General features: G+C 38.0%; 1 protein-coding gene across 2 annotated transcripts in view; it reads left to right on the forward strand.

Moving 5' to 3' along the window:
- Positions 1-26,813, forward strand: part of FRY (FRY microtubule binding protein) — a 324,059-nt gene that overhangs the window by 233,976 nt on the left and 63,270 nt on the right. For both annotated transcript variants that reach the window (XM_082602261.1, XM_082602262.1), the window contains exons 27-36: positions 321-481; positions 2,041-2,151; positions 5,863-6,017; positions 13,377-13,476; positions 13,791-13,962; positions 18,047-18,303; positions 18,753-18,899; positions 20,159-20,327; positions 21,290-21,380; positions 26,465-26,547. In XM_082602261.1, the coding sequence (XP_082458387.1) occupies positions 321-481; positions 2,041-2,151; positions 5,863-6,017; positions 13,377-13,476; positions 13,791-13,962; positions 18,047-18,303; positions 18,753-18,899; positions 20,159-20,327; positions 21,290-21,380; positions 26,465-26,547 (1,446 nt within the window). The remainder of the gene's footprint in view (positions 1-320; positions 482-2,040; positions 2,152-5,862; positions 6,018-13,376; positions 13,477-13,790; positions 13,963-18,046; positions 18,304-18,752; positions 18,900-20,158; positions 20,328-21,289; positions 21,381-26,464; positions 26,548-26,813) is intronic.

Raw genomic sequence — 26,813 nt, forward strand, 5'->3', positions numbered from 1 at the left:
AGAACGTTTTATATGTAATCAGCAGCCGAGTGGAAGGTGTTGCAGTTTTTCTAGATAATGCTTAGAAAACAGTGTCTGTGAGTCCATTTTCTATCTCTACTTTCTGCTCTGAGACAAGGTGCTGTTGACTGAAACATGAGGAGAGGAAAGAAAATTAAGCTTGACTTTTTAAATACATATTTCATTACGTAAAGAAAACTTTAGTTAGAAAACGAAATTACTCCTTTCCCCAAAACTTAAGAATCATGCATAATAGCAACGTAAACTGTATTCACTGTATTTTTCAGTCTAGTAGACTCTTAGCTCTGTTTTCTCTCTAGTTCACCACCGAAGATTTCTCTTCCCCCAGCAAAGCCTGAGGCACCATCTTTTCATCTTATTTAGCCAGTGGGCGGGACCCTTCAGCATTATGTTCACTCCTCTGGATCGTTATAGTGATAGAAATCATCAGATTACAAGATACCAGTATTGTGCATTAAAGGTAGGTCACCTTTGCCTCATGAATGACTTTTGTCAGATTGATGGTCTCTTTCCTTAAACAACCATGCCTTAAATAAGATTAAAATAAATAATATAATATGACATGATAAAATATAAGCACACATGCAAAAAAACCCAAATATATACACATATATAAATACATAAGCTAACTCTATAAATTCTAAAATATCCATACATAAACTAAATAGATAGCTATGTATAAACATGTAAATATTCCGATTGTGTTCACAATTTCAAAATGCAAAACTTTTCCAAGATCCCACTAGATAAAAGGTTTCTACTATATGAAAACCATAGTTTTTGCTTATTTACCCTTTAAGTAACTGCCTTGCCAATTAACTTCCAACTTAAAATATATATATTCCCTTTTTAGTCTCCTCCTATCCTAGAAGACTCCCAGAAATAAGTTTCTACAATTCTAGGACTGTTCAACATTTCCAGAACCATTATTCCTTACAGTTTAATTTCCTTTAGAAAACTAACTATATATTGTCTTAGTCATATATACCAGGAGTTGCTAACTGTCAAGTTGACTTTTGACTTTATGGAGCTAATATAAGCCATGGCCCTGATAATCATTTGGACCTATGGATTACAAAGTGAATCAAGATCTTCCCTTCTCTTCCCTTCTCTTGCTTTCTCCCCACCTCAGAGGAACTAAAGTTCATATTCTTCATTTTCTTTATCTTTGATTAAGAATCACAATTATTTATTTCTACATTTTTCATAGTTTGCCAATTTAGTGCATCAGTCAAATATTTGTCAAGTTTGTCGGTTCAGTATATTAGTTAAATATTTGTCATCAACACAAAATTTGAAAGCTATATTTATCATAAGCAGAATTCATTCATTTGAAGTCACTGATGGTAAGTTTAAGTCCTGTGAAATGGTCATTTTGTCTTGAATATCTCAGCCTTTCATTATAAAGATTTATTATAAAATTATATGTCTACAAAGTTCAATTTATGGTTTTAACTCTTATAAAAAGAGACAAAATTGGGAATCTGGTATTTTTTATTGAATCTACTAAGGAATACTTTAAAATCTTGTGGAAATAACTGCTTTAAAAGACCCTCATCAGGACTTCCCTGGTGGCACAGTGGTTGAGAGTCCTCCTGCCAATGCAGGGGACAAGGGTTCAAGCCCTGGTCCGGGAAGATCCCACATGCCACGGAGCAGCTGGGCCCCTCTGCCACAGCTGCTGAGCCTGTGCTCTAGAGCCCGCAAACCACAACTACCGGGCCCACGTGCCACAACTGCTGAGGCCCACGTGCCTGGAGCTCATGCTCCGCAGCAGGAGAGGCCACTGCAGTGTGAGGCCAGTGCACCGCAGTGAAAGGTGGCCCCCGCTTGCCACGGCTAGAGAGGCCCTGCGCGCAGCAGCAAGGACCCAACACAGCCAAAAATAAAAATAAATAAATAAATAAATTTATTAAAAAAAAAAAAAGATCCTCATCATTTATAAATCTAGTAGTATGTGTTTTAAAGTCAGTTGTGTACTATTCAGTCATCCCAGGTTGTGTTCTGTTTTGTCATCAGGCAATGTCAGCAGTGTTGTGCTGTGGCCCAGTGTTTGACAATGTGGGCCTTTCCCCAGATGGCTACCTGTATAAGTGGCTTGACAACATTCTGGCTTGTCAAGATTTACGAGTAAGTACTAGCCAAAAATACATTGTTTTTAAATGTCTTGGTTATCCTGCCTCAGTTGGGTTACTGACCTGTCTAAGCATTGTTCTCAGCACAGTCTCTTCACACATCAGCCATAGAACTGTAGGCTTATGTGTTGTTCACATTACACTATGATGCATCAGGATAAAAAACGCAGTAACATTTACCAAAATTGACTATAAACTAGGCCATAACACAAGTCTCCACAAAGTTCAGATGATTGAAAGATACAGACTCTGTTCTCTGATCACAGTGGCATTAAGCCAGTAATCAATAATAAAAAAGATAATTAAAAAATGCTCTTCCAGATAACCAATGAGTCAAAGAATAAATAAAAATAGAAACTGAAAAATATTTTTAACTGAAGAATAATGAAACCACTACATACTAAACTTGTGGGTTTTAAATAAAACCTTGCTTAGAATATGGCCTTAAGGGCATATATTGGAAAGAAAAAAGGCTGATGACCTATGCATCCATTTCAAGAAGTTAGAAAAAGAATAGCCTATCAAACTCAAAAAAATTACATTGAAGAAATAATAGAGATAAGAGCAGAAACTAATTAAAGAGAAAAAATTACTGGAAATGATCATTTAAGCCAAAAGTTGAATTTGTTAAAAGACTAATAAAATTAGTATATCCATGGCAAGTCTGATTAAGAGAGAGAAGGTGTATGTCACCAACCTCAGAAATGTAAGGGGACATTACTACAGATGCTACAGATATTAAAAATAAGAGAACATATGAACATCTTTGTGCCAATAAACTTCAAAATTTAGATAAAATAGACAAATTCCTAGAAAAACACAGCACAAGAAGAAAAGAAAATCAGAATAGTCATATAAGTAACAAAGAAATTTAATCTGTAATTGAAGGTCTTCCCACAAAGAAAACTTTAGGACCAGATGACTTTATGGATTAATTCAACATTTAAGGAACAGATTGCATTGATTTAATGCAAATCCTCAAAGAGAAAACAGATCAAGAGGAAACATATTTCAACATGTTTTATGAGACCCACATAACCTTCATACTAAAACCTGACAAGAATTTAACAAGAAAGACAGTTAAAAGGCAAATTCATTCATGAACATAGATACAGAAACTTTAAACAAAATATTAGAAAATTGAATTCAGTGATATATTAAAAAGATGATTCATCATGATCAAGTTGGGATTATTCAAGAACTACAAGATTGGTTTAATATTCAAATGTCCTTCAATTCATTTGTATATTAATTATATTAAAGTCACAAGAAGGAAATATCATCTGATCATTTCAATAGATGCAGAAAAAGCATTTAATGAGATTCTACATTCATTCATGAGAGAAACTAATGAAACTAAGAATAAAAAAGAACTTCCTTAGTTTGATAAAGGGTGTCTTAAAAAAAAAACCCAGTAGTAAACATCACACTAAATTGTGAATATTGAAAGTGTTCTCTGAGATTAGAATGACCAAGGAAGCCCATTTTCATTACTTCTATCAACATTATACTAAAGATCCTAGCCAATGTTTTAGAAAAGAAAAACTAAGATATCACGAGTGAAAAAGAAGAAATAGTTTCTAGAGAAACAGACTCACAGACTTAGAGAATGAATTTATGGTTATGGGGGAGGAGGGATAGATTGGGAGTTTGAGATTGACATGTACATACTGCTATATTTAAAATAGATAACCAACAAGGACCTACGGTATAGCACAGGGAACTCTGCTCAATGCTCTGTAATAACCTACATGGGAAAAGAATTTGAAAAAGAATAGATACATGAATATGTATAACTGAATTACCCTGCTGTACACCTGAAACTAACACAACATTGTTAATCAACTATACTCCAATATAAAATAAAAATTGAAAAAAAAAAAGAAATAGTTTGTAGATCTAAATGTGAAAGGTGAAAAACTGAAGTTCCTAGAAAATAAAACAGGAGGCTATTTTAATCCCTGGGGTTAGGGAAAGATTTATTAAATAGGATGCAAAAATTACTAACCATAAGGGGAGACTAGTAACTTCTGTTCACCAAAAGACACAATTAAGAGTGAAAACAGGCTAGCTGTAGAGTAAAAAAAGATATTTGCAACATAAAGCCAACAGAGTTCTTATCTAGAATATATAAAGGACCTCTACAAATAAATAAGGTAAAGACACTCATAGAAAAATGAGCAAGAGACTTAAAGAAGCAATTTACAAAAGAGGTTATCCAGTATGTGCAATGTAAGACATGTATAGAAATATTCAAAGCAGTATTATAAAGTCAAAAGCTGGAAACAACCCAGATGTTCATCAGTAGTAGAATGAATAAATTGTGGAGCAATCATAAATTAGAATACTATACAACAATGAAAATGAGTAAATGTTGATGACTTTTAAACATAAGTTGAGTGAAAGAAAGACACAAAATTATATACTATATAATTCTACTTACACAGAGTTCAAAACAGCTCAAACTAACCAATGGTGGTAGAAATCCAGATAGTGGCTATTTTGAGGAAGGGAGGCTAGTGATGAAGAGAATACACAAAGCAGGCTTCAGTGGTGCTGGTGATCTGGTTTCTTCTGGTATTCACACTAGTGTGTTTAGTTAACATAACTCACCATTTACTTGTGAATTATGTACTATCTACATTTTATAAAGTTTCTAAAGCACAATAAAAACTTGCTGATTTTCTTTCAAGTTGAACTAAGTTTTTAATGAGATATTATTTTTAAGTCCTTTGCAATAGTATCACCAGCTTTTATCTGCTTCTAAGTACTTAAGCCCATGGAGAACTAGGTTGATGATATTTGACCATCCAATTAGAATATATCTCCCCAACTATACTCCAATAAAAATTGATTTTAAAAAATGGTAATTTTGGTACACAATAAAGTTTTTTAGTTTAAAAAAAAGCAAAAAAATAAAAAAAGAAAGAAAGGAAAAGAATATAGCTCCCATCTGGGCCCATACCCTATAATATAAGAACAAACAAGGCATAATCTTTGCTTCTCCACCTTGTTGTTACTGGCAGGAGAATGGACAACTTCAGGAAGAGGCAGGAAAATGTTACTTTCTGAGGGGAATATAGCCTCCAGACCCCAGGCTTGTCCTGGACAAATGTGACCATCCAGTATTTAACAGTAGCTTCAAGAATCATCAGTTAATGATCCTATTAATTCTATCTAGTATGATAATCTTTTCATATGAAAGTCTGATTAAAAAGAGCTTATTGATATTGTATTTCTTTTTAAAAGATTGCCAGCTAAGCTGTACACCGTGTATTTAGTAATCAAGCTTCATAAACATATTCCCTCTGATCTTTTTCCTTAAAAGACTTTGCATTCATGAAGGCTATCCTTTTATATATTTAAATTTTTTAAACCAAATACATGATTTTTCAAAAATATTTTAAATACAACAAAGAAACATTGCCAATGAAGTCTTTATCACCTTTTCAGAGTTAAAAATTGAGAATGAGAGGAGCCTATATGACAGATTTACACTGAGTCAAATTTAGTTTATACATTTCAGTTTTCAGTTGCAACGTTGCATCCTCTTAAAGAGGAATTCCTGGAATAAAAACTAATCAAGATAAATGTTTAGTGTTCGCTTTCCTTTTCCACAATTTATATTCGCTAAGCTTGATTTTGTGTCTTTCCATGGAATAATCTTTCATTGAGCGTGAATGATTGCTTTCCTCCGTGTGTTCAGGTTCATCAACTTGGCTGCGAAGTTGTTGTCTTGCTGTTGGAACTAAATCCTGACCAAATAAATCTTTTCAACTGGGCAATTGACCGATGCTACACTGGTTCCTACCAACTCGCATCCGGCTGCTTCAAAGCCATAGCAACTGTGTGTGGAAGCAGGTATGAATTCTTTAAGAGGAAGGTACTGGGCACTGGCGAGTGCAATTAAGGTTACTCTTCATCGTATGAATAATTGAGAGCTGACGGTTTTTGCAAATATTTGCACAGAGTAAATTCTAAGGAAATACAAAATGGCCTATCTTTCCCCAGCAGATAGCCTATTCCCTCTAAGTCTACAGCTACGTTGATGTTTCTTTCTACTAGGAGAATGGTTTGTAGTTCTAGCCTGGAATTTTTTTTTTAATTGCCTGGAAATTTATCATGAAGTATTAGAGCAGGATTTGAAAATGGTAAAGATACCTGAAAGGAATTTCTAGGAATGTTTGTGACAGGTATGAACTGTAAGCACTTCAGCCATTTTGAGACCAAACTAAACTCAGGAAGCAACCTAAAAATGTTAACTTTCTCTTGCCCAAACCTTGAGAAAAGAAAACAAGAAAGGAAAATGTGTCTCCTGGGATTCCATGGATTACACTTTTAAAACCAGTGCCCTAGCTATGTAAATTAGTCATTCAGTGGAGTATTTCAGTTCTATAATTTATTGAAAGAAATTTTTTCATAACTAAGACAAAAGGGTTAATGAAGCCTCCCCATATTGCAAAAGCTATTCCCAAGAAAGAGCTTATCATGTATTAGAAATGGAGAGAAGGTGGCTCAAATTTATTTTATTTTATTTTTTAACATCTTTATGGAGTATAATTGCTTTACAATGGTGTGTTAGTTTCTGCTTTATAACAAAGTGAATCAGCTATACATATACATATATCCCCATAACTCCTCCCTCTTGCGTCTCCCTCCCTCCCACCCTCCCTATCCCACCCCTCTAGGTGGTCACAAAGCACTGAGCTGATCTCCCTGTGCTATGCGGCTGCTTCCCACTAGCTATCTATTTTACGTTTGGTAGTGTATATATGTCCATGCCACTCTCTCACTTCCTCCCAGCTTCCCCTTCCCCCTCCCCGTCTCCTCAAGTCCATTCTCTACGTCTGCATCTTTATTCCTGTCCTGCCCCTAGGTTCTTCAGAACCTTTTTTTTCCTTTTTAGATTCCATATATATGTGTTAGCATACGGTATTTGTTTTTCTCTTTTTGACTTACTTCACTCTGTATGATAGACTATACGTCCATCCACCTCACTACAAATAACTCAATTTCGTTTCTTTTTATGGCCGAGTAATATTCCATTGTGTATATGTGCCACATCTTCTTTATCCATTCATCTGTCGATGGACACTTAGGTTGCTTCCATGTCCTGGCTATTGTAAATAGAGCTGCAATAAACATTGTGGTACATGACTCTTTTTGAATTATGGTTTTCTCTGGATATATGCCCAGTAGTGGGATTGCTGGGTCGTATGGTAGTTCTATTTTTAGTTTTTTAAGGAACCTCCATACTGTTCTCCATAGTGGCTATATCAATTTACATTCCCACCAGCAGTGCAAGAGGGTTCCCTTTTCTCCACACCCTTTCCAGCATTGATTGTTTGTAGATTTTTTGATGTTGGCCATTCCGACTCATGTGAGGTGATACCTCATCTGTAGTTTTGATTTGCATTTCTCTAATGATTAGTGATATTGAGCATCCTTTCATGTGTTTGTTGGCAATCTGTATATCTTCTTTGGAGAAATGTCTATTTAGGTTCTCTGCCCATTTTTGGACTGGGTTGTTTTTTTATATTGAGCTGCTTGTAAATTTTGGAGATTAATCCTTTGTCAGTTGCTTCATTTGCAAATATTTTCTCCCATTCTGAGGGTTGTCTTTTCATCTTGTTTATGGTTTCCTTTGCTGTGCAAAAGCTTTGAAGTTTCATTAGGTCCCATTTGTTTATTTATTTATTTATTTTCCATTTCTCTAGGAGGTGGGTCAAAAAGGATCTTGCTGTTATTATGTCATCAAGTTTATTTTTGAAAGGACTGATATAGGCTGTTGATTGTCCCTTTTAATTAGATATTGCATTTTAAATAGCTATCTTGAGCTACAGGGTGAAGGGAATAAATGTAAAATAGTTGTAAATTCCAACCTGTTATGGTTCTAAATTAATAAGAACAGTATTTTAGAAGACATCTACTTTCAGTCAACCTAAAACTAACATGCTTTTTAAAGAGGCAAGTTTCTCTTTAATATTTTTCTTTCTTTTATAAAGATAGTAGATAACATTTCATGTCTAAAGCTTTCATTTTCCATAATCTTAGTAGTAAAATTTTTATTATATATATATATACGTTAATTTCCATAAAAGTCATATCAGATGAACATAATCTAAACTGCCTGATTATCCATTGGTTTATTTCTTTTTTTTTTTTTTTTTTTTTTTTTTTTGCGGTACGTGGGCCTCTCACTGTTGTGGCCTCTCCCGTTGCGGAGCACGGGCTCCGGACGTGCAGGTCCAGTGGCCATGGCTCACGGGCCCAGCCGCTCCACGGCATGTGGGATCCTCCCGGACCGGGGCACGAACCCATGTCTCCTGCATCGGCAGGCGGACTCTCAACCACTGCGCCACCAGGGAAGCCCTATTGGTTTATTTCTTGATGTTAGCAATACTAAGTAATTTATTTATCCTATTGGATATTACCAAAATAACATTTTTTATAGGAGTCTCTTTCTCTGGAGTGTTGTTTTATTTTCAGGTATTTCAACATTCTAAAAATAAATTTCTGTTCTTTGATTTTTAAAAATGTATTTAGAATCTATGACTTAGACCATAGATTCATTTGACAAAAATGAGAGTAATAAAAGTTTGCTCTCTTCACTGCCCTTCTCCCAGTGAACTTGGTTTGAACTATCCTAGTCACATTTATTTCGTTGCATGGCCCTCTCATAAAATATCACACTGCATTCCTCTGGATAAATCTAGGTATTTTTTTTAGGGAGCACAGGTAAATGCTTTATGACTTTAGCAATATAGTCTCAATTCCAATAATATCTCAGTCACAAAAACATGAGGATATAAAGCCCTCTATGTTTAGAGTAGATTTTTTAAGATAGCATCCTAAAATATTTTGGTTTCTGAAACACATATCACCTATCAGCTTATTTCACAACACTCGTCTGTTCAGAGGGAAGGTCAGAGGGCCAGGCAATGCCATGGCTGCAACCTCAGTGCCAAGACAGTAGCCAACATGTGACCACAGATGGTGGTCGTTTCTCACCACAGGGCACATTCAGAATTTAACGTTTCAGCTGTGGCTTAAATCTGCCCTCTTTTCCCATAAGTTCTCAGTCTGTGTAGTCTGGATAAGCCTCCGGATTTGTTTGCGCAGTCCTCGCACTTCAGTTTTCAGTACTTTTTTCAAAAGCAATTCTGGTGCTTTAGATTTTGTTTTCTGCAAGTTTGCTTCTAAAAAACACCTAAATAACGTATGAAATAATCTGTTCCTAAACAATCATACATAAACTGGATCATATTTTAAATTCCTCAAACAAGGTATCTGTGCAGTAACTCCTGCAACAAGACATACCCTAAAGTGAAGAATTCTTCCTGTAAAGAAAAGAATTACCTCTTCCTTGTCAAATGAGAATGATCATACTCTGTATTTATTTTTGTAGGAATATGACAGTTTATAAGCAGACTCATTTATTAAGGAACCACATATAACTGACCTTAAAATACCTAAAAGATTTAACATTTTAAAAATGCTCTTGTGGATTAAAATTTTCTACCTTTAGTTTTAGAACTAAAGCAGTTTTTACATAGTTAATGTATCAATCCTTATATTCAACAGCTGTGATAATGGGAAAAAATGGTTCTCTGCATTTTTCTTTTTAGTTTATTTCTATAAATGACTGTGTGTGTGTGTGCGTGTGTGTGTGTGTGTATGTGCGTGTGTTGTGAACTTGCTGGTCTCCAGTCAAAACTATAACTGTAACTATAACTATGATCTGACTCTGGTGAGGCTGAGAGATTTGGAAGTCAGAGTGGAATGTGAATAGGACCAGGGGAAGCGAGTATAAAAGTAGAAAGTGATGGTAGAACTAATAATATTAGTTTTGAAGCATTTTTCATAAGGTACGTTTCATATTTGATTAAAATGTATTAAATGCAGCTCAGTACTATAATTTAGCACAAAAGAAAACAGCATTAGTTCAAATAACTGTTGGGTTCTATGTGTGTTCTTATTAATTTTCCCCTCAACTCCAAGTTATACCAGTTTGGAAGAGATAGGGAAATTGAGAAAGAGATTCAATGGCTTTCCAAGGTTATAAATCAAGGTAAATAATATGCTCCATATTAAAAGTATAGACCGCTTCCAATCACTAGCTTAACTCAACAGAATTCTCTTCACATTTAATTAAATACTTAAGAATGCCATTGTTTTTACTCTTACTCTGTAACATACTACTGGAATATAGTTAATAGATGTCTTAGAATTATATGCAAGATCAACGTTTTAATTTTTAAAGAATTTTGTTGGGTTTATTTTTGGAGGTGGTTTTTGTTTTCATTGTTCTTTGCACGTCTGCCTTGCCTTAACCTTAATTTGAATCAGGCACTGCAAACTTGAATCCTTAAAAGTAAATGGCCCACATTTCTTAAGGGAATAGCATCCATGTATTGCCAAGGAAGACAAGGGAAGCTTATGATTCATGAATCTCAGTCATACTCCCTAACTGGTGACGTAGAGCCTCATTTGGTTGTGTCACTCAGCTGGAGAATTTCAGGACAGCACAGAGTTTGGGAATTTGGGCTCTGGAAACAGACTGTCTTGAGGTTGACTTCTAGCTCCGCCTCTCATTAAGCTGTGTGCTCTTGAACAAGTTACTACACATGCTTACTCACTTGTGAAATAGGAGGGATAATAGGGTTAGGGTAAGAATTAAATAAAACCAATCTCTTGACCGTTACGTCTAGCACATAGTAAGCACCCTGTAAACACGATTATTTTTCAACAGCTATTGGAAGCAAAGAGCTATGATGTAATCATATCAGCTGGTAAAATCTGCTTCTCTTTAGGATAAAATTATTCTGAGCTTCGTCATTTAGTTCTAAGTAAGCTAGAGCTAGTGGGTATTTCTCAAATTCTTCAAAATCTCCTCTCTTTCAGATTGAAAAAACAGTTTCATTTCTTGTTTACTTTCTGAACCATATTTACCTTTCATATTTATTTTACCATTTTATTTTTATTCTGTATGAGCACAGCTGTCTTTATTTTTTACCCTTCCACTGCCTACATTGAATAACTAAATACTGAAAAATGTGAGATTTGGTTTCTAAGCCTATTTTAAACATCTAAGTACAGATGTTTTATTTATGCTCTTGTACTCATTTGAGAGCTTTCTAATTTTTTCCTTCTCTGGGTTTCTTTCATTTTCTGTGTCTGTGTTATTTCTTTCAATTTTGTTCCCCTTAAACTCCGTAGCTCAGTCTTAAGCAGCTAATTGAATTCCCTAATTACTTGGTCAAGTGCATAGCCCTGCCTAAGAGGGAGGCTTTGTCTACCCTTCTACTGCCTTTAAATCCCCAGTGATCCTTAGTAGTGTCCAATGTTTATTTGTATTAAAAAATATGTATTAAATCCCAGTGTCAGAGACAGCAATGTAGGTAAGACGTCTCTGCTACTATGGGGCTCAGAAGAAAGTTACCTTTCTATTTTCACAGTCAGAAAGGTCTGTTTCCAGATACTGCAGTTTGTAAGAATTCCAAATTAGACTGGCCATGAAATGATCTATTGTGAGGTGTCCAAGAGGCTGATAGCACTGTGGATAAGTGTTTGAATTCTTTGGAGTCATACAAATCCAGGATGGAATCTAGGCTCCACTACTTCTCCCTAACCTTTGGCAAGTACTTAACTTCTTTAAGCCTCACAAGCTTGTTGTGAATATTAAATAACAAATCTAGATAAAGGACTTGGTACAATAACTAGCACAAAGCAAGCACATCATAACATAAATGTTATCCATTGTTTATCATCATCCTCACCACCATTATTTGGGGGCTTTGCCCAATTTCTCACCTAACACATCAACCTCATGCATTTTTGCTCACTTAAAATTAAAGTTCTAGAAAAGCAATCATTTGGGAGTGCTAATTGGTAAAGCCACTTTGGAGGGCAATATAGCAGTATCTACCAGAATTTTAATGTGCCCTTTGACCCTGCATGACCTCTTCTAGGAATCTGTTCTAAAGAAATACTTGCACATTTGGTGTTTGTGGTATTATCATAGTGAAAAAAATAAAAATAACCTTTAAATGTCCGTCAACACATGTCAAAGTTTGGCTTCCCCAGGAAGCAAGACTCTGAGGTGGAGACTTGAGTCCAGGAAATTTATTAGGGAATGCCCTTGAGATCAACATCTGTGGGGAAGTGAGGGAAACAGGACTGGGCAGAGGAAAGAACCCTCAGCCAATCCCCCAGGGGTGCTCCTGGGGAGTAGGCATGACTTTGGCCTAGGCAATTCCCAGAGGGGTATTCAGCCAAAGGTATCAGCCTGCAACACCATGGTGGGAGATTGAGTGCCTCAGTCCTGAAGGGGGAACTAGGTGGCACACCACAGCATCCACTACAAGAGTGGTTATTTATGGTACATCCATACTATGGAACACAGTCCAGCTACTAGAAAGACTGGCCTCACTGTCCAGTGAAAAAGCGAATCCCCAAACAATACATGTAGGTAGTATAATTACATTTATGTTTAAAATTCTGTGTAATGGGGGAGAGGTATTTTCATATATAACCTTTCAAAATGGTGTTCCCTCTGCCCCATGCTACCCCTTCCATGGCCTTGCTAACAATTACCATGTCTCTTGGCGCCTCAGGGCTTAGTTCACTTGTTTCCTCCTTCAGAAAGCCTCCTCTAACCCAAGTCTGATGGAGGTGTCCCTTGTTGGGATTCTGTATCATGCTGTGGATAATCCCATCATAGCTCATCATAACTAGACTGTATAGCTTGTCTCCCTAGCTAAACTGTAAGCCTTCCTTAGGGGAGGGCACCAGCCTTACTAACTTAGTATCATCTGTACTTTGCAGTTGTTTCTGATAGATGTTTGGTGTTTAATAAATTTAGATAGATTGAATGAAAATAGTAAGTCAGTGAGCTGTTGAGAAATTTAGACATATTGTCTTCTTCTTTTCCTCTTGTATTTGGTTTTCATTGAAATGTGTTTGCAGTAGATAGACTTTTGTGTTCATTTATCCTGGTGTGACTATATTCAATTTTAACCCATAATAGAGCTATTTCCCTTCACCTGCTAATAAACATTAAAAGAATGAGGGGGGTGGGGGAATGGCCACATGGGCTTGGGAATGTCATTAGTAAGTGTGACCGAGGTCAGTGTGCCATCTAGAATTTTGAGAGGTAATGATTTATCAAGATTACTAGCCAGGCTGTCTCATAAACTATGCTGTTTATTTTTTTTTCAGGAACTATCCCTTTGACATAGTGACATTGTTAAACCTTGTTCTATTCAAGGCTTCTGACACCAACAGAGAGATTTATGAAATCTCCATGCAGCTTATGCAGGCACGTATCATTGACTATGTTGCCATTTCCATCCTCGAGCACAAAAAATAGAAATGGTAGTTGATCTACTGGATTGCTATTTATTGATATGTATTTATTTATTTCTGCATATCACCGGTGGATATGATGAGTGAGAAAACAATTACATAATCTTCTGTAAACAAAGGAAGCAGCTGATGCTTTACCTTTAATACAACATTAAAATATTCATTCATTAGTTTTTATTACAAAACTTTATTCAATATAAATACTCCTGAGATAGCCAGCCAATGTTTTTTCATACTGTTTATTACTTTCCTACTACTTCTTTATAGATCCTTGAAGCAAAGCTTTTTGTGTACTCGAAGAAAGTAGCTGAACAAAGACCTGGAAGTATTCTCTATGGAACACACGGCCCATTGCCGCCCCTGTACAGCCTGTCACTAGCCCTCTTGTCGTGCGAACTGGCCAGGATGTACCCCGAGCTCACTCTCCCTCTCTTCTCAGGTACCATGTGATAGTCAGTCATGACATGTGTGATCATTTCTGCTCTAAGTTTTCTTACTTTTTAAATTCTAGTGTAATTTAGAATCAAAATTATTGATGCTAAATTTGTAGCTCAAAATTACTCTGGGCTAAGTTCAGTTACATATAAAAGTAAATTCTAGAGTATCTTTAAAACAGTGTATCTAAAATAGTGTAGGTATAAATATGGGTGGTATAACTTCTAATACAAATAATTGCTGTAAGTTGTTTTTTGGTGGTGGTGATGATGGTATTTTGTAGCTTGAATGTTACATGTATCAGTAGCTTGAATGCTACATGTATCAGTTGTTGAGAGTTTGAATCGGGGCACACCTTTACGAGTAATCTTTGTGAATCATGTTTTGGAAAATCCATTTATCTGAGACAGACGTAGTCACATCCTTGCATTGTGCCTGAAACAGTGGAAGGACTCAAGGAAAACCTTTTTGATAAATTGATTTTCTTCTTGGAAAACTAAAATTTATTTTTATTCACTTCAACCAAGATTTGAGTGCCACCTGTATGCCAGGCACTGTGATTGGATCCTAGGAATACCGAGGTGAATTAAACAGCCTCTCCCATCAAAGTTTCATTGTCTAGTAATAAAGAAAGCTGTGCAATCATATGATTATGATACAGTGTTTAAAAAGCACATTCTCTGTATGAGATGGAAGATCAGGGAGTGTAGCAAGTACAATTTTTAAAAAGCATATTCTCTGTATGAGATGGAGGATCAAGGAGTAATCAGTTACTGGGCCAGGAATATCAGAAAAGACTTCCCAGAGAAGTTGATGTCTGAGCTGCAATTTGAAAGAAGAGTAGAAATTTGCAAAGCAGATAAATAGTTGACATTGCAGTTGGCAAGCAGACAGGCATTACTGGCCAAGGAAATATCATATGCATTGGCTTAGAGGTATAAAATACAATGATGCATTTGAGAGATTATATAGTAGTCAGTTTGGCTACTACAACATGCAGGGAAGGGGGAAAGTTTGAGATGGTCACAGACAGGCAGAGAGGCAGAAGTCCATCTTGGAAGGCCTTGTATTGTACCCTAAGGAGTTTGTAGGCCAGTGACCACATACGTGCTCCTTGAAACCCCTCAGAAGCCTGTGAACAGGAAGGGCATCCAAGCAAGCTGCTTGGGTTTTGAAAGCCACTCATCCGTTTCAAACAAGAAGAGAGGGGACAAGATCAGAGTGCATTTTAGAAAGACTGACTGCAGTGTGGTGAATGGATTAGAGAACATCCAATCTAGAGAGAAGAGACCAGTTGAGAAATGATGACGGTAGTCCACGGAGGAAATGAAGAGGACCTGAACTCAGACAGCCCCGTGAGAGCAGAGGGGAGAGACCAGAGTCAAGAGCTACTGGGCAGAGTGCACAGAAGGGAGTGCCTAGTGCCATATCTGGGAAATGGGTGGTGGTAACCCCACCTGGAGAGCCGATTTGGGGAGAAGAGGAGGGTCAGGCCAAGGCAGAGATCATGAGCTCGGTTTGGGTTATTGAGTGTAGGCATCTGTTGGACATCCTGAGTATAGACAGACCAGGGTCAAGGGAAGGCCAGCGGTAGAGACTCATGGAAGACCAGAGGGGTCAGAACCATGGGAATGAATGAGGTCCTGAATGGAGAGCGTACAGAGTGAAAGAAAGAACCTGGACCCCCAACTTTTAAGGACCAGGCCAAGGAAGGGCGAGGGAGCAGAGAGGGAAGGGAGGCATGTTTATAGAAGGAGAGCACCTAGAAGGTGTGTTTTATGGAAACCTAGAGAAGACAGGACTTAGGAAGACGGAGTGGAGCAGTCCACAATCCTATAGCTCCCAGGAGATAAGGTCTAAAGATTACCCTATGGATTTCACAATTCATTGCTAACTGTCAGTAGTTTCCATGGAGAAGTAGCAGCAGAAGCCAGATCTCAGGGGCTTGGCTAAAAAGAAGCAAAAAAAAAGAGAGGATGGGGCTATAGTAGGACGCAGAGTCAGAGGATGAGCGAGACTCGAGCTTGTTTCTTGGCTGAGAGGGAGAAGCCTGTAAAGAGGGAGAGACTGACAATTTGGGAGAGAGAAGATAAACAGTCCAGCAAATTTAATAAGAAAAGAAGCTCATGTAATGAGTTGCAAGTTCAAGCTAAATTTCTGTCAAGAACTGACCTTTTGGCCATTTTGATTTACGAGGAATAAGTTGTTAAAAATAACATGGAAAAATAAGGAGTTTTTAATAGATTCCTCGCTTTTGTTTATACTGCCTTTACCATTAAAAACCCTGTGGTGAGATTTTTACTGCCTGTAATTTCAGATGACTTAATTCCTTGTACGTAGCCAGGCCAGTTGTTCAGGTCTCTCCCAAAAGCCAGAAAATGTATACGGGATCCCACTGACATTGTCTCACAGTTTATTTAATTTGTTTCTAAAGAGGTGAATGAGGGGTTGTTTGTGTGCCGTGGCATTTTTTTTTTCTCTTTTCCCTTTAAAACATCTCTAAAAATCCAAGCCCTGACCCAGGTGCCTGGGATACCACAGACAGACCTCCCCACCCCCTTGGACCTTATGTCTAACAGACAAGATAAAATAAACATAAATAAGCAAATTATTTGTAAATTTTATAAATATAAAGCTATAAATATAAACTTATTTTACACAGATGAGTAATATGATAAAAGGTGATTATTGCTACGTAGATTTTTATACCGCTGTTGAAAGACGACGGGTATTCTTAAAGCAATTGTCCCTCTGATTGGAAAGGTTTATTTCTCTTCAAAGTTCCAATAAATTTTTTGTGTCATAAAAATCCATGATATCAGTCATCACATTCATTTAAGTTTAGAAATTAAGTAAATTTTGAAATTTTGACCTGTGTGAAATATAACAGCATAACATTATTGTGCACAGCATTAAGTATATTCTTATTCTTCAAAATAAAAAATTGTCATTTTAATTTCAGGAAAAGGGCCAAATCAATTAAAGCTACTGTTTCAGGGATGCGGTGGATTATCTCGGTATAATTCCTGGCATCCATGTTGTTCTATTGTGTAGCAGGCATGAGCTCTCTAAATGAGATTACATGCCTCGCTGGATGATAGCAAATGCATCAGGCCAAGCTTTCTAATTTCCCTTAGGATAAAACAGTTTCTTCCATAAATATTAGAAATAGGAGATGACTTAGGACTTGCAGCATATACATAAAACTGTGCTTTTATTTCTATAGAAAGCTTATTCAGACTGTAAAATTAAATGCTGCTGGCAGTGAAACAATGTAAAAATGCTATCAGAGGAAGTAATGGTGAGATGACTGGGCTGGTCATATAGTTTTACCCTTTTGACTCCTTATTTCATAAAACAAAGTGTGGCATTGAAAGCACGCTTGCCACATAGTTGGCAGTTTACAAGTAGACACCATGGACATGAGTCCACACACTGGGTTTGTTCTTCCTGGAAGTTTGCATTTCACTTTTTAACAGCTAATGGTTCATGCAAGGCACTTTGTAAAATATAGGCATAGTTGAAAGGTAAGTCATTGTTATAATAATCGTAACTGCTGTTTATTAAGAGCCCACTGGATGACAGGTGCTGTGCTGAGTATATTATACACATTATGATGGTATCTTTTCATCCTCACAATTGCCCAAGGCAGGACCTGATGGGCCCCATTTTACAGATGAGGAAACTGAGGAACAGAGAGGTTAAATAACTATCCCAGAGTCTCATGCAGCTAATAAGTGGAGGAACTGGGATGTGGTCACATGTCCTTCTGATTCCAAGTCCCCTGTTTTGTCCACCCTAACGTACCTCTCCCACTAGCAGTGGATGTGAATCCAGGAGGTCTCCCATCCCATCCCACCAAGCCTGTGCTCTCCCTGCCAGGCCCTCACTTTCCTCCACGGAGCACCTGCTGAGAAGTGAGGGGCTTGAGGCCAAGCCTCAGCTGTAAGATTGTATGGCCTTGGGGAGCTGCTGTATATGAAAACGCTTTGTAAACGGAGGGCTCTGTCGGATCTGTCAGTTGCTGCTCATCTTTCGGTTTAGTTTGATGAGATGACATGGCTCTCGGTTACTGTCCTTCCCTCTAGAGGTCAGCCAGCGGTTTCCCACGACACACCCGAACGGGCGTCAGATCATGCTCACCTACCTGCTGCCCTGGCTGCACAACATCGAGCTGGTGGATAGCAGGCTGCTCCTCCCAGGGTCGAGTCCCAGCAGCCCAGAGGATGACATCAAGGACCGGGAAGGAGAGGGGACGGCTTCTCAGGGGCTGAAAGGCAATGGCTGGGGCTCCCCGGAAGCTACGTCCCTGGTGCTAAATAACCTCATGTACATGACAGCCAAGGTAAACTCCAAGGAATCATGCCTCCCTCCTGTGCTCCCACATCCCAGGAAACCCGGGATTATATCTGGGGGGAAGTGTCATCTACCATTAAAAGTCACAAAAATAGGGTGTGGTTGGTGGTGACGGTTTCACAACAGTGTGAATGTGCTTCATGCCACTGAATTGTACACGTAAAAATGGTTAAGATGGGAAACTTCATGTTTATCTTACCACAATTTTCATCGTGATCCTAATCATCATCATCATCCTAACATTTGAAAAATCATATGAATAAATATTGCGCATTATAAATTCCTAAGAAGAGGCATCTTTCTGATGAATGGCCATTTTCCCCCTTCTTATGATTTTGAGATGACCGTGACCCTTAAAATGACTTTTAATCGGACATTTTGCATCTTCACGTTTTTTCTATGTGTCTCCCGAGCCGGTTTTCAATTTGTTGGTTACAGTATGGAGATGAAGTTCCTGGACCAGAAATGGAAAATGCCTGGAATGCTTTAGCCAACAACGAGAAATGGAGCAACAACCTGAGGATCACCTTGCAGTTCCTGATCAGCCTGTGCGGGGTCAGCAGTGACACGCTGCTCCTGCCCTACGTGAGTGCCCCTCTGACGCTGAGCGGTCATTATTCTCTCAGTGGTTCCAGCAGCGGTTTGCAAGTCGGAATGTGCTCTTTGCTCCAAGTAGAATAGAGATGTCAGATTTCATCAGTCACGCTAATCTCCTGTGAGCTTTCTAGATATTATATAAAAGTTCCCTTCTGCCCCTCTGAGATGCGGACTAGTGTCCTAGTGACACCTCTGTCATCCTCTAAGACTTTGGACGTGGAAACCTATGAATTTAGGGGTAGACATTTTTCTAACAATTACCTAAATCTGTCTTCTAGAATCATTAGACCCACCCGTTACGTAAGAGAAACTAGGTGACACATGATATTTTTACTAATAAAGTGTTTCATGTTTACATCCTGATGCTCTTAAAACAATAAAAATGCAGAATATCCCAGTTTGTCTCTTCAAAGGCAGGTGGTAAGAGAGAGAAAGAAGCAAAGGGAAATCCTACTGAGATTCCTACCACTTAGTGTTTGTATTTAAAGGTGAGGTGATCCACAAAACCACTACATGTTTAAAACCCTGACTCAGTTGGCATCTGTGTGCTGGTTGCTTTTCTGAGAGATTTTGTGCCTGCCTGCTGTTCTGGGCCACATCAGCCGCATTACAGCTTCCATGCCTCAGGTTTGGGGGCTATAGTGATGCAGAGCTTTAGTCCAGGGTTACTTTTACAACTTAAAACTATGCAAACAGCTCAGACTTGTTTGTTTCTTGGGTAGCAGGAGACTGAGTTGTTGGGTTTTTTTTTTTTTTAACAGAAACAGCTAGCAGTTTTTCCCCCATGGTTCTGTATAAATAAAATACTTTCTCAAGAAAAGACCTGGGCTTCCCTGGTGGCACAGTGGTTGAGAGTCCGCCTGCCGATGCAGGGGACACGGGTTCGTGCCCCGGTCCAAAAGAAAAAAAAAAAAGATAAGACCTTATGTGGCAAGTTTTTAGTTTAGATAGTTTAGATGTTTAGCCCACAAGTTACCCCCAAAGTAACTTTCGTAAACTCAGCCATTGGGGAAGGTAAGACCTTTAACCACACACTCCTATCAGATGTGCATGTGAAAGGGGGTGCATTTTAACCCAGACACTTGACTCCTCCTGGGAGAGAAGGAGGAAGAGCCATCAGGGTGCGCGCTCCTTGGGGGATGATGTGGCCAACAAAATGAATGGGTTACCATCTCCGCTGTCGACAGCCTAACATTCTTGCAGGCGCGTTCTGGAAAATATCCCTTGTGTTCTGTTTCTCGTCTCAGATTAAAAAGGTGGCCATATACTTGTGCCGTAATAACACCATTCAAACCATGGAGGAGCTTCTGTTTGAGCTACAGCAGACGGAGCCGGTGAACCCCATCGTCCAGCACTGTGACAACCCGCCTTTCTACCGCTTTGCGGCCAGCAGCAAGGCCTCGGCAGCTGCCTCTGGTAGGGGACAGGTGGCTGGGTAGACACCTTGTCGTGGAGCTCTGGATTTACTTTTATGTAGAGCATTGAAAGGATATGAGTATGTGTTTGTTACTTTCTCTATTCCTACATATACACTCATTTAAAAGATGGCTTAAGGATAGCTGAGACTCTTAGGGCCTTGTCTGATTAATGAAATGATTTTGTAAGGATAACCAATAGTCAGGAGGCAGGGACTCATATGCACAGAGCTTTTTGCTTTAGGCTGAGCTTAGAGTGGACACTAGTCATTTAGATATCTCATTTCTGGACCTTCCTTCTTGTATCGACGGAATTCTCTTGGCTAATATTCTCCCAGGGTTTACTAAAATGCCCCCTGACCAGTGTTATCACTTTCGATAAATTGGTCTCTCAGCATCATTTTATGAAATATATACCACCCTCCTCAAATTCCTTGATGCTATCTTCCTTTCAATTCACCTAACACTGTAACTACCTTCAAACCTCTCTCCTCCTCTGGTCTCTTATGCCCTCTATGTGCTCCACATCCTGCTGCCAGAGCAGTGTTCTTGCAAAGAAGCAGTGGCCTAGGGATCAGAAGCTCTAGGAACTTGGAAATGCTTCACTAACATTCGTTTAATAACTCCTGGACCCAGAAATGCTAAAGCAGCTAACAGCAGGGCTGGCCACTATAAATAAGCTTGTTACCTAAGCAGCCAGGAAGAAAGGGTTTCAAGAATGTTGTAGCTTCGCTTTATAAGAGAGTTGAGGAATTTGGTTTGACCATAACAGATGTCTGGGATTCTCCATTTCAGTGGGGCAGGCTTGGAAGGTTGTTTAGAATGTCTGAGATTATGCAGAAGATGTAAGGAATCTCACAAACAGATTTTACAGGAAATCCTTTCCTGGAATTACTGGAGACTTGAGCTTGACCCCATCGCAGGCATTTCTTTCTAAGTGTTGTTCTTTAATCCCATCTACAGGAACCACCTCCAGCAGCAATACAGTAGTTGCTGGCCAGGATGGCTTCCCAGACGCTGAGGAGAACAAGATATTGAAAGAATCTGATGAGAGGTTGGTGCACAAATTTGGTTTAACATCCAGCTTAACTTTCAGCAGTTGTCTATACAAAGCATTAGCAAAATTTGTGGGGCTTCATAAATTTCACACACACACATCCTTCTTTGTTTTTTAGAAACACAGATTGACTTTCAGACTCCGCTCTGTGTATCCCTAAAGATAACAATTTCCTGCTGAGCAAAGCCAGAGGAGAGAAAGATTAAGAGAGATGTTGTTCTGGTGGCTGAAGCCTGCTTACCCCAGGGCTTAATAAAAACCACAAGTTGTTCTGCTAGTGGGCACAGACCATCTGGAGTTAGAGGGAATTTCCACGTGAAATGTTCAAATCTGGGTCTTGAATAATTTCTTAGACACAGAGTAGTTATCTTGAGGTGAATTCTATGAAACATCATGATTCTTCTTTTACCTTTACTCTGTCACATCTGGGTTAACCAAGAACACTGTCTAAAAGAAGTCTCAATCCCCTGCCTATTAGCGCTTTAATGGTACTATTTCTCTTGTTCGTATTTCTGCCTTCACGTTGTCTGGGAACTACCCATAAATAAGCAAAATCTGGATCACTGTTTCCTGCAGTTGGTTGTGCAGAGCAGAGAGACAAACCAAAAGAGATAACAGGACTCAAATTTGAAAATTAAAATTAGAATGATTATCATGGTGTTGAAAACTCCTTAGGTTGAATATTTTCTAGTGAAAAGTAATGGGGAGCCCTTTCACTTAAGAAATTAATAACAAGGATGAGATATTCACAAGTTCATACTGGAGAAAATTTAGTGGATCAAATTATGAAAGTAATTCATTTAGCCTAAAAAGCCCCTAGATGCTTCATGACCATCCTCAGGATTTCATCCTGTACGCGAGAATACATCAGGGGCTACAGGTGGAAGATTATCTGACATGGGGCTGGAGTTCTGAAAGTTCATTCTCTAATTTAGGCATTTATCAAATTCCTCAACATGTTTATCACTGGCTGGCTGCACTGCCTTTAGGCAGATGCTCATCCTGTGAGCTTGCCTTCAGATCAAAAGCTCTAACTCAGTAGGTCATGAATTATAGACCTTTTCCTTTACAGTTCTCTAATAAAGGCCCTTCTCAGAAATGGATAATTTTCATACTCTATGCATCAATGACAGTACAAGATTATTAATTAACGTGTTATTTTTTCATCTATATTTGCCAGTACCTTCTTTGGAAAACTCCCTCATGGTAAAAAAAAAAAAAATCACATATTTCTCTAAAGATATTTCTACTTTCTGGTGGGAGTGTAACATTCTTATCATTTAATGTGTAGTCTGAATTTTTCATCTTAATTGTATTAAGGGTAGAAAGGTGATACATTTCCATACATTAACATCTCATTACAAAGGCCCCTTTAGGACCAGAGTTCTGAGTGTCCTGCCTAAATTTTTAGTGGTAGCCTTTAAAATGAAGGAGCCAGAGAATATCTGTACTAGGCTTTCTTGTTTATCTCTTGCTTTCCTGCTCTATCACCACATCTCTGTTGGCCATTACAAAGCCTGATGCTACCCACATTTTTACAAATTTGTGCACATCTGTTATTTCATACTGACTATATCTGTTTATCTACCTATAGGTAGATTAATTGGTCATATTAATCTATATGATCATACCTATATGAATGTTCTATCACAAAGGATACTATTATTCCATTGACCCTATATTCCACCTATGCTATTTCTCTAATATAGTCTGTCTTTTCTTTGAAGGTAGACTGTGCCCTCAGCCTAAAGTATCCTTTTTCTCTGCCGTCTACTTACCACCTTCCTCCCTGTCATGTTGATTTATAGATACTTGTAAGCATACTTGTGTCTCGACCACTAGATTTTCATTCTTAGAAAACAGATTATGTAGCTCTTATACATGTGTCTATCCTCAGTGATGACCCTACTGTGCTGCACATAGTAATCATTTTTTAAAATGTTTATTCAGTATGTGAATGAAAATTGGAGAAACATCACTGCCCCAGAGGTGGATAAGCTATCCAGACACCCTCCAGCCCCCCTTTCTCCCTCCCTCTTACTAACCCCATTACACAAGACAGTTATTTACTCTGTTCTTTACAATCCTTCTAGACAAAGAGCCTACAGAGATAATCTTGGTCACAAATACTGATGACCTGGCTGCTGTGTGACATAATTCCTGGGGGTACCAGTCACCAGAATGCATTGTTGGGCTCCAGGGGGCACCATGGAGTTGTGCAAAGCGGCAGCCCTGGTGCCATGTTCTTTACAGCTAGTTAATGGTTCTTAGATATAATTCAGAAATATTTAAAAATACCATACCTACTGACATAAAATTTAGATAACTTATAGTAAAACCAGGGTAAAAGAATGAGTCAAGCTAAAAGCAAAGTAAGATAGTTATGTCAAAAGTCCTAAAGAGAACTACTAAAAGTTAATATTAACCTAACATTGAGTTCCTCAATAGTCAAAGTAAGAAAAATAGAGCAAATTTTGTAACTTTTCAGTACATCAAAAAATAAACAAAAGCAATTCATTGGAAGCTACTAAATAAGTATTCCTAAGCTCTAAGAAGTATTTATCATATAGTTTTTAAAATTAAACAATAAAGTGAACACATATTTTTAATTAAAATAACAGTTCGTAAAATATGCAGAAACAAACCGTTTAAGTATTTTTAATACATCAACCATTAATAAAAGCCATGAAAGGATTGTTCATAAGGAGCTAAAAGCAATAAACTTCAGCTATGTAAGTTTCTGGTGATCTGTGTTGATACAGTGATAGAGATTAGTAATCCACAGAAAGTTGTGTAAGTATTAATTTGAGCAAAGTCAGCAAGAGAAAATTTAGGGAAACACTTAGTGCTTCTCGTTTTTCTCTTAGCAGAGCTATTTTTATGATACATTTCTAAGACATGTACCTTTATATTAAAAGACTGTTCAGTCTACTTAGTCCTTGAAATTCCTCTAGGACCTAGGCCCAAAATTATTTTCTTCAACCCAGGAAAGCAAATGAACACAGCAGATTTTACTCTTGGGAATCAGTTTTTTACTTTTTCTTTTTGCCAAGTGTACACTTCCCTGCTCTGTGGTTTCAACCTTCTCCAGAATAAAGAGAATAGTTTGGAAGGGGCTTGCTCCTTCCCTTCATCTTGGCCTCATAAACTCCTCCTAGCAATCCTTTAGATCTATCTCAAAAGGAAAAGAGAAGAATTGACATCCATTCTATAATTCTTCCCTGCCTGGCCTTCCTGAGCACGATTGTAAAACCGACATATATCACAATTCTTGAGTAGCTAGGAAGGCTGCAAAGCTCTCTGTCCTGTGGAAATCTCCAGATGTGGAATTCTTTCATCACCCTGTTTTTATTCCCTGTTAAATGATGTCTGGTCTCTGCATATGCTGTTTATATCTTTGCATTTATCAGCATAAATATGATTGTAGAACTTCTTCAGAAGGTAATAGGTTTGTCACTTTTCCAATTTCATAAGTACCAATCTGATTTAGACAATTACGTGGCCTGATTTATATGAAACTAAGCAGATGTCCTCCATCTTCTGTTTCATGGATTCACAAATTAATAGCCTAAAAGATAGCAGAATGGAGAATGTTTGAAATACAAAGTTACTGGGAGAAAGATGACTTGTCAGGACCAAAAAATAAAAAGCTGCTGCAAATATCTACAGAGTGAATAAAACCAAAGACTTTATACTCAGTACATTTCTATATTCAGAAAATCCAAATCATCGTTGCAGTGTTCTGAGGTTATACCCTGGGACAAGGTAGCATCTTAATGGTACGTCCAGTACATTTTCCTGAAATATCACTCTTTCTCCATACATTGATGAGGACAGCTATAGCCGTGTATTTTCTAGTGTTCCAGAGGGAAATAGAGTGTTGATCTGCTATCAGTTCGGATGGAACACCCAGTCAGTAATGTAGATAAAACCCACTTTGTATCATTTTATGTAAAGTAAATATAGAGGTACCATTTCACCCACACTTCCCCTCATCCACACCCTTGCCTGACCTTGTAGCTCTTCAGATGGTAAAAATGCTATTGATTTGTAAGTCTTTGGTGCCCTGAAAAGGTATTCTAGAAATCCAAGGTAGAGGTATAATAATTAATACCTTATAGTTGGATGGCGACTTGCAGTTTTGGAAATTCTCACATCATTTCTTTTGATTCCCACAGCAGTCCCAACAAAAGATTGGGTGAAATAAATGGTGAGGTGTTATTATTATTCCTTTTTGGCAGGTGTGGAAACAGGGTCCCCAAGGAGGTAAAGGACTTGCCCAGGGTCACCAAGCTAGTGAGCGAGAGCTCAGCCTGAGATCACATGTCCCCCCTTCTTGGAGGCAACACGGCAATAAAAGCATCCCTGTACTGCATCTTCCTCGGCCTGACACTGGACAAGTTGCTTAGCCTCACTCGGCCTGTTTCCTCATTTGCAAAGTAAATGATGCTTATCTCAGAGTTGAGTGAGTGAGATTAAATGAGTTAATGTATGTGAAGTTATTATACTTCAACCTTGTTTTCTCTTTTTTTTTTTTTTTTTTTGATACTTCTTAAGCCACAAGAGAGACCAGACAGAAGGAGTCCCTCTGGTTATATCATACCTCAACTAGTACCTTTTCCTAAAAACACTTTAAGGAAAACTTTAAAGCTGGTTAAGTCCAAAATTTGTTATGAAATTATTTTTGTTTCCAACTATTTCCAATTCTATCTCCTTTCACTTATTCAATCATTCAGCAATTCTTTCTTGACCACCTCCCATATGCCAGGTTACCATGTGAATAAAGGATTCATGTTATTCAGTATCATGCCCATTTTATTTCCCAACAAATGTTATAATTTTCTAGTTTAATTCAAATATTAGTCTTAAAATGTTTCTTTTCAAGGTTTGAACTTGTGCTCCTGAGCAGGAGTGACCACTGGCCCTCTTGAAGACAAAAGGAATGTTTGGTGTACACTTTTTACAGTATTCTTTTAGGAAAAGGATCATGAGAACTAGCTGCCCAAAAATAGTATGTTTTTTTGTGTCACAGCACAAACACGCATGTCAGTATTTCATGATGGTTGTTCTTGTATTTGAAGGTTCAGTAACGTCATTAGAGCCCATACCCGTCTGGAGTCGAGATACAGCAATAGCTCTGGAGGCTCGTACGATGAGGATAAAAGTAAGTACCATCAGGCTGGGGGGGGGTTCAGATGGAAGGCAAAGGGTTGGAGAATAGAAAATGAGTATTTTGATTATTCTTGTTCTAATCACTAAAAAGGGGCCCATAAGTATTAAGTAACCATTTAATCCAACTATGTAGATGGGCAAGTCAGCCTCTTAAAAGTAAAAAGAAGCCAAGCAGTGCATGAATCAAAACTGTTAAAACTCCAAGCTACTACCTAAAACCATATTTTTGTATTCTTGGCCCGTTTCCTTGGTAATGCA

The sequence above is a fragment of the Mesoplodon mirus genome (genome assembly GCF_964341445.2).
Source record: "Mesoplodon mirus genome assembly, chromosome: 17".
In the NCBI taxonomy this organism is placed as follows: Eukaryota; Metazoa; Chordata; class Mammalia; order Artiodactyla; family Ziphiidae; genus Mesoplodon; species Mesoplodon mirus.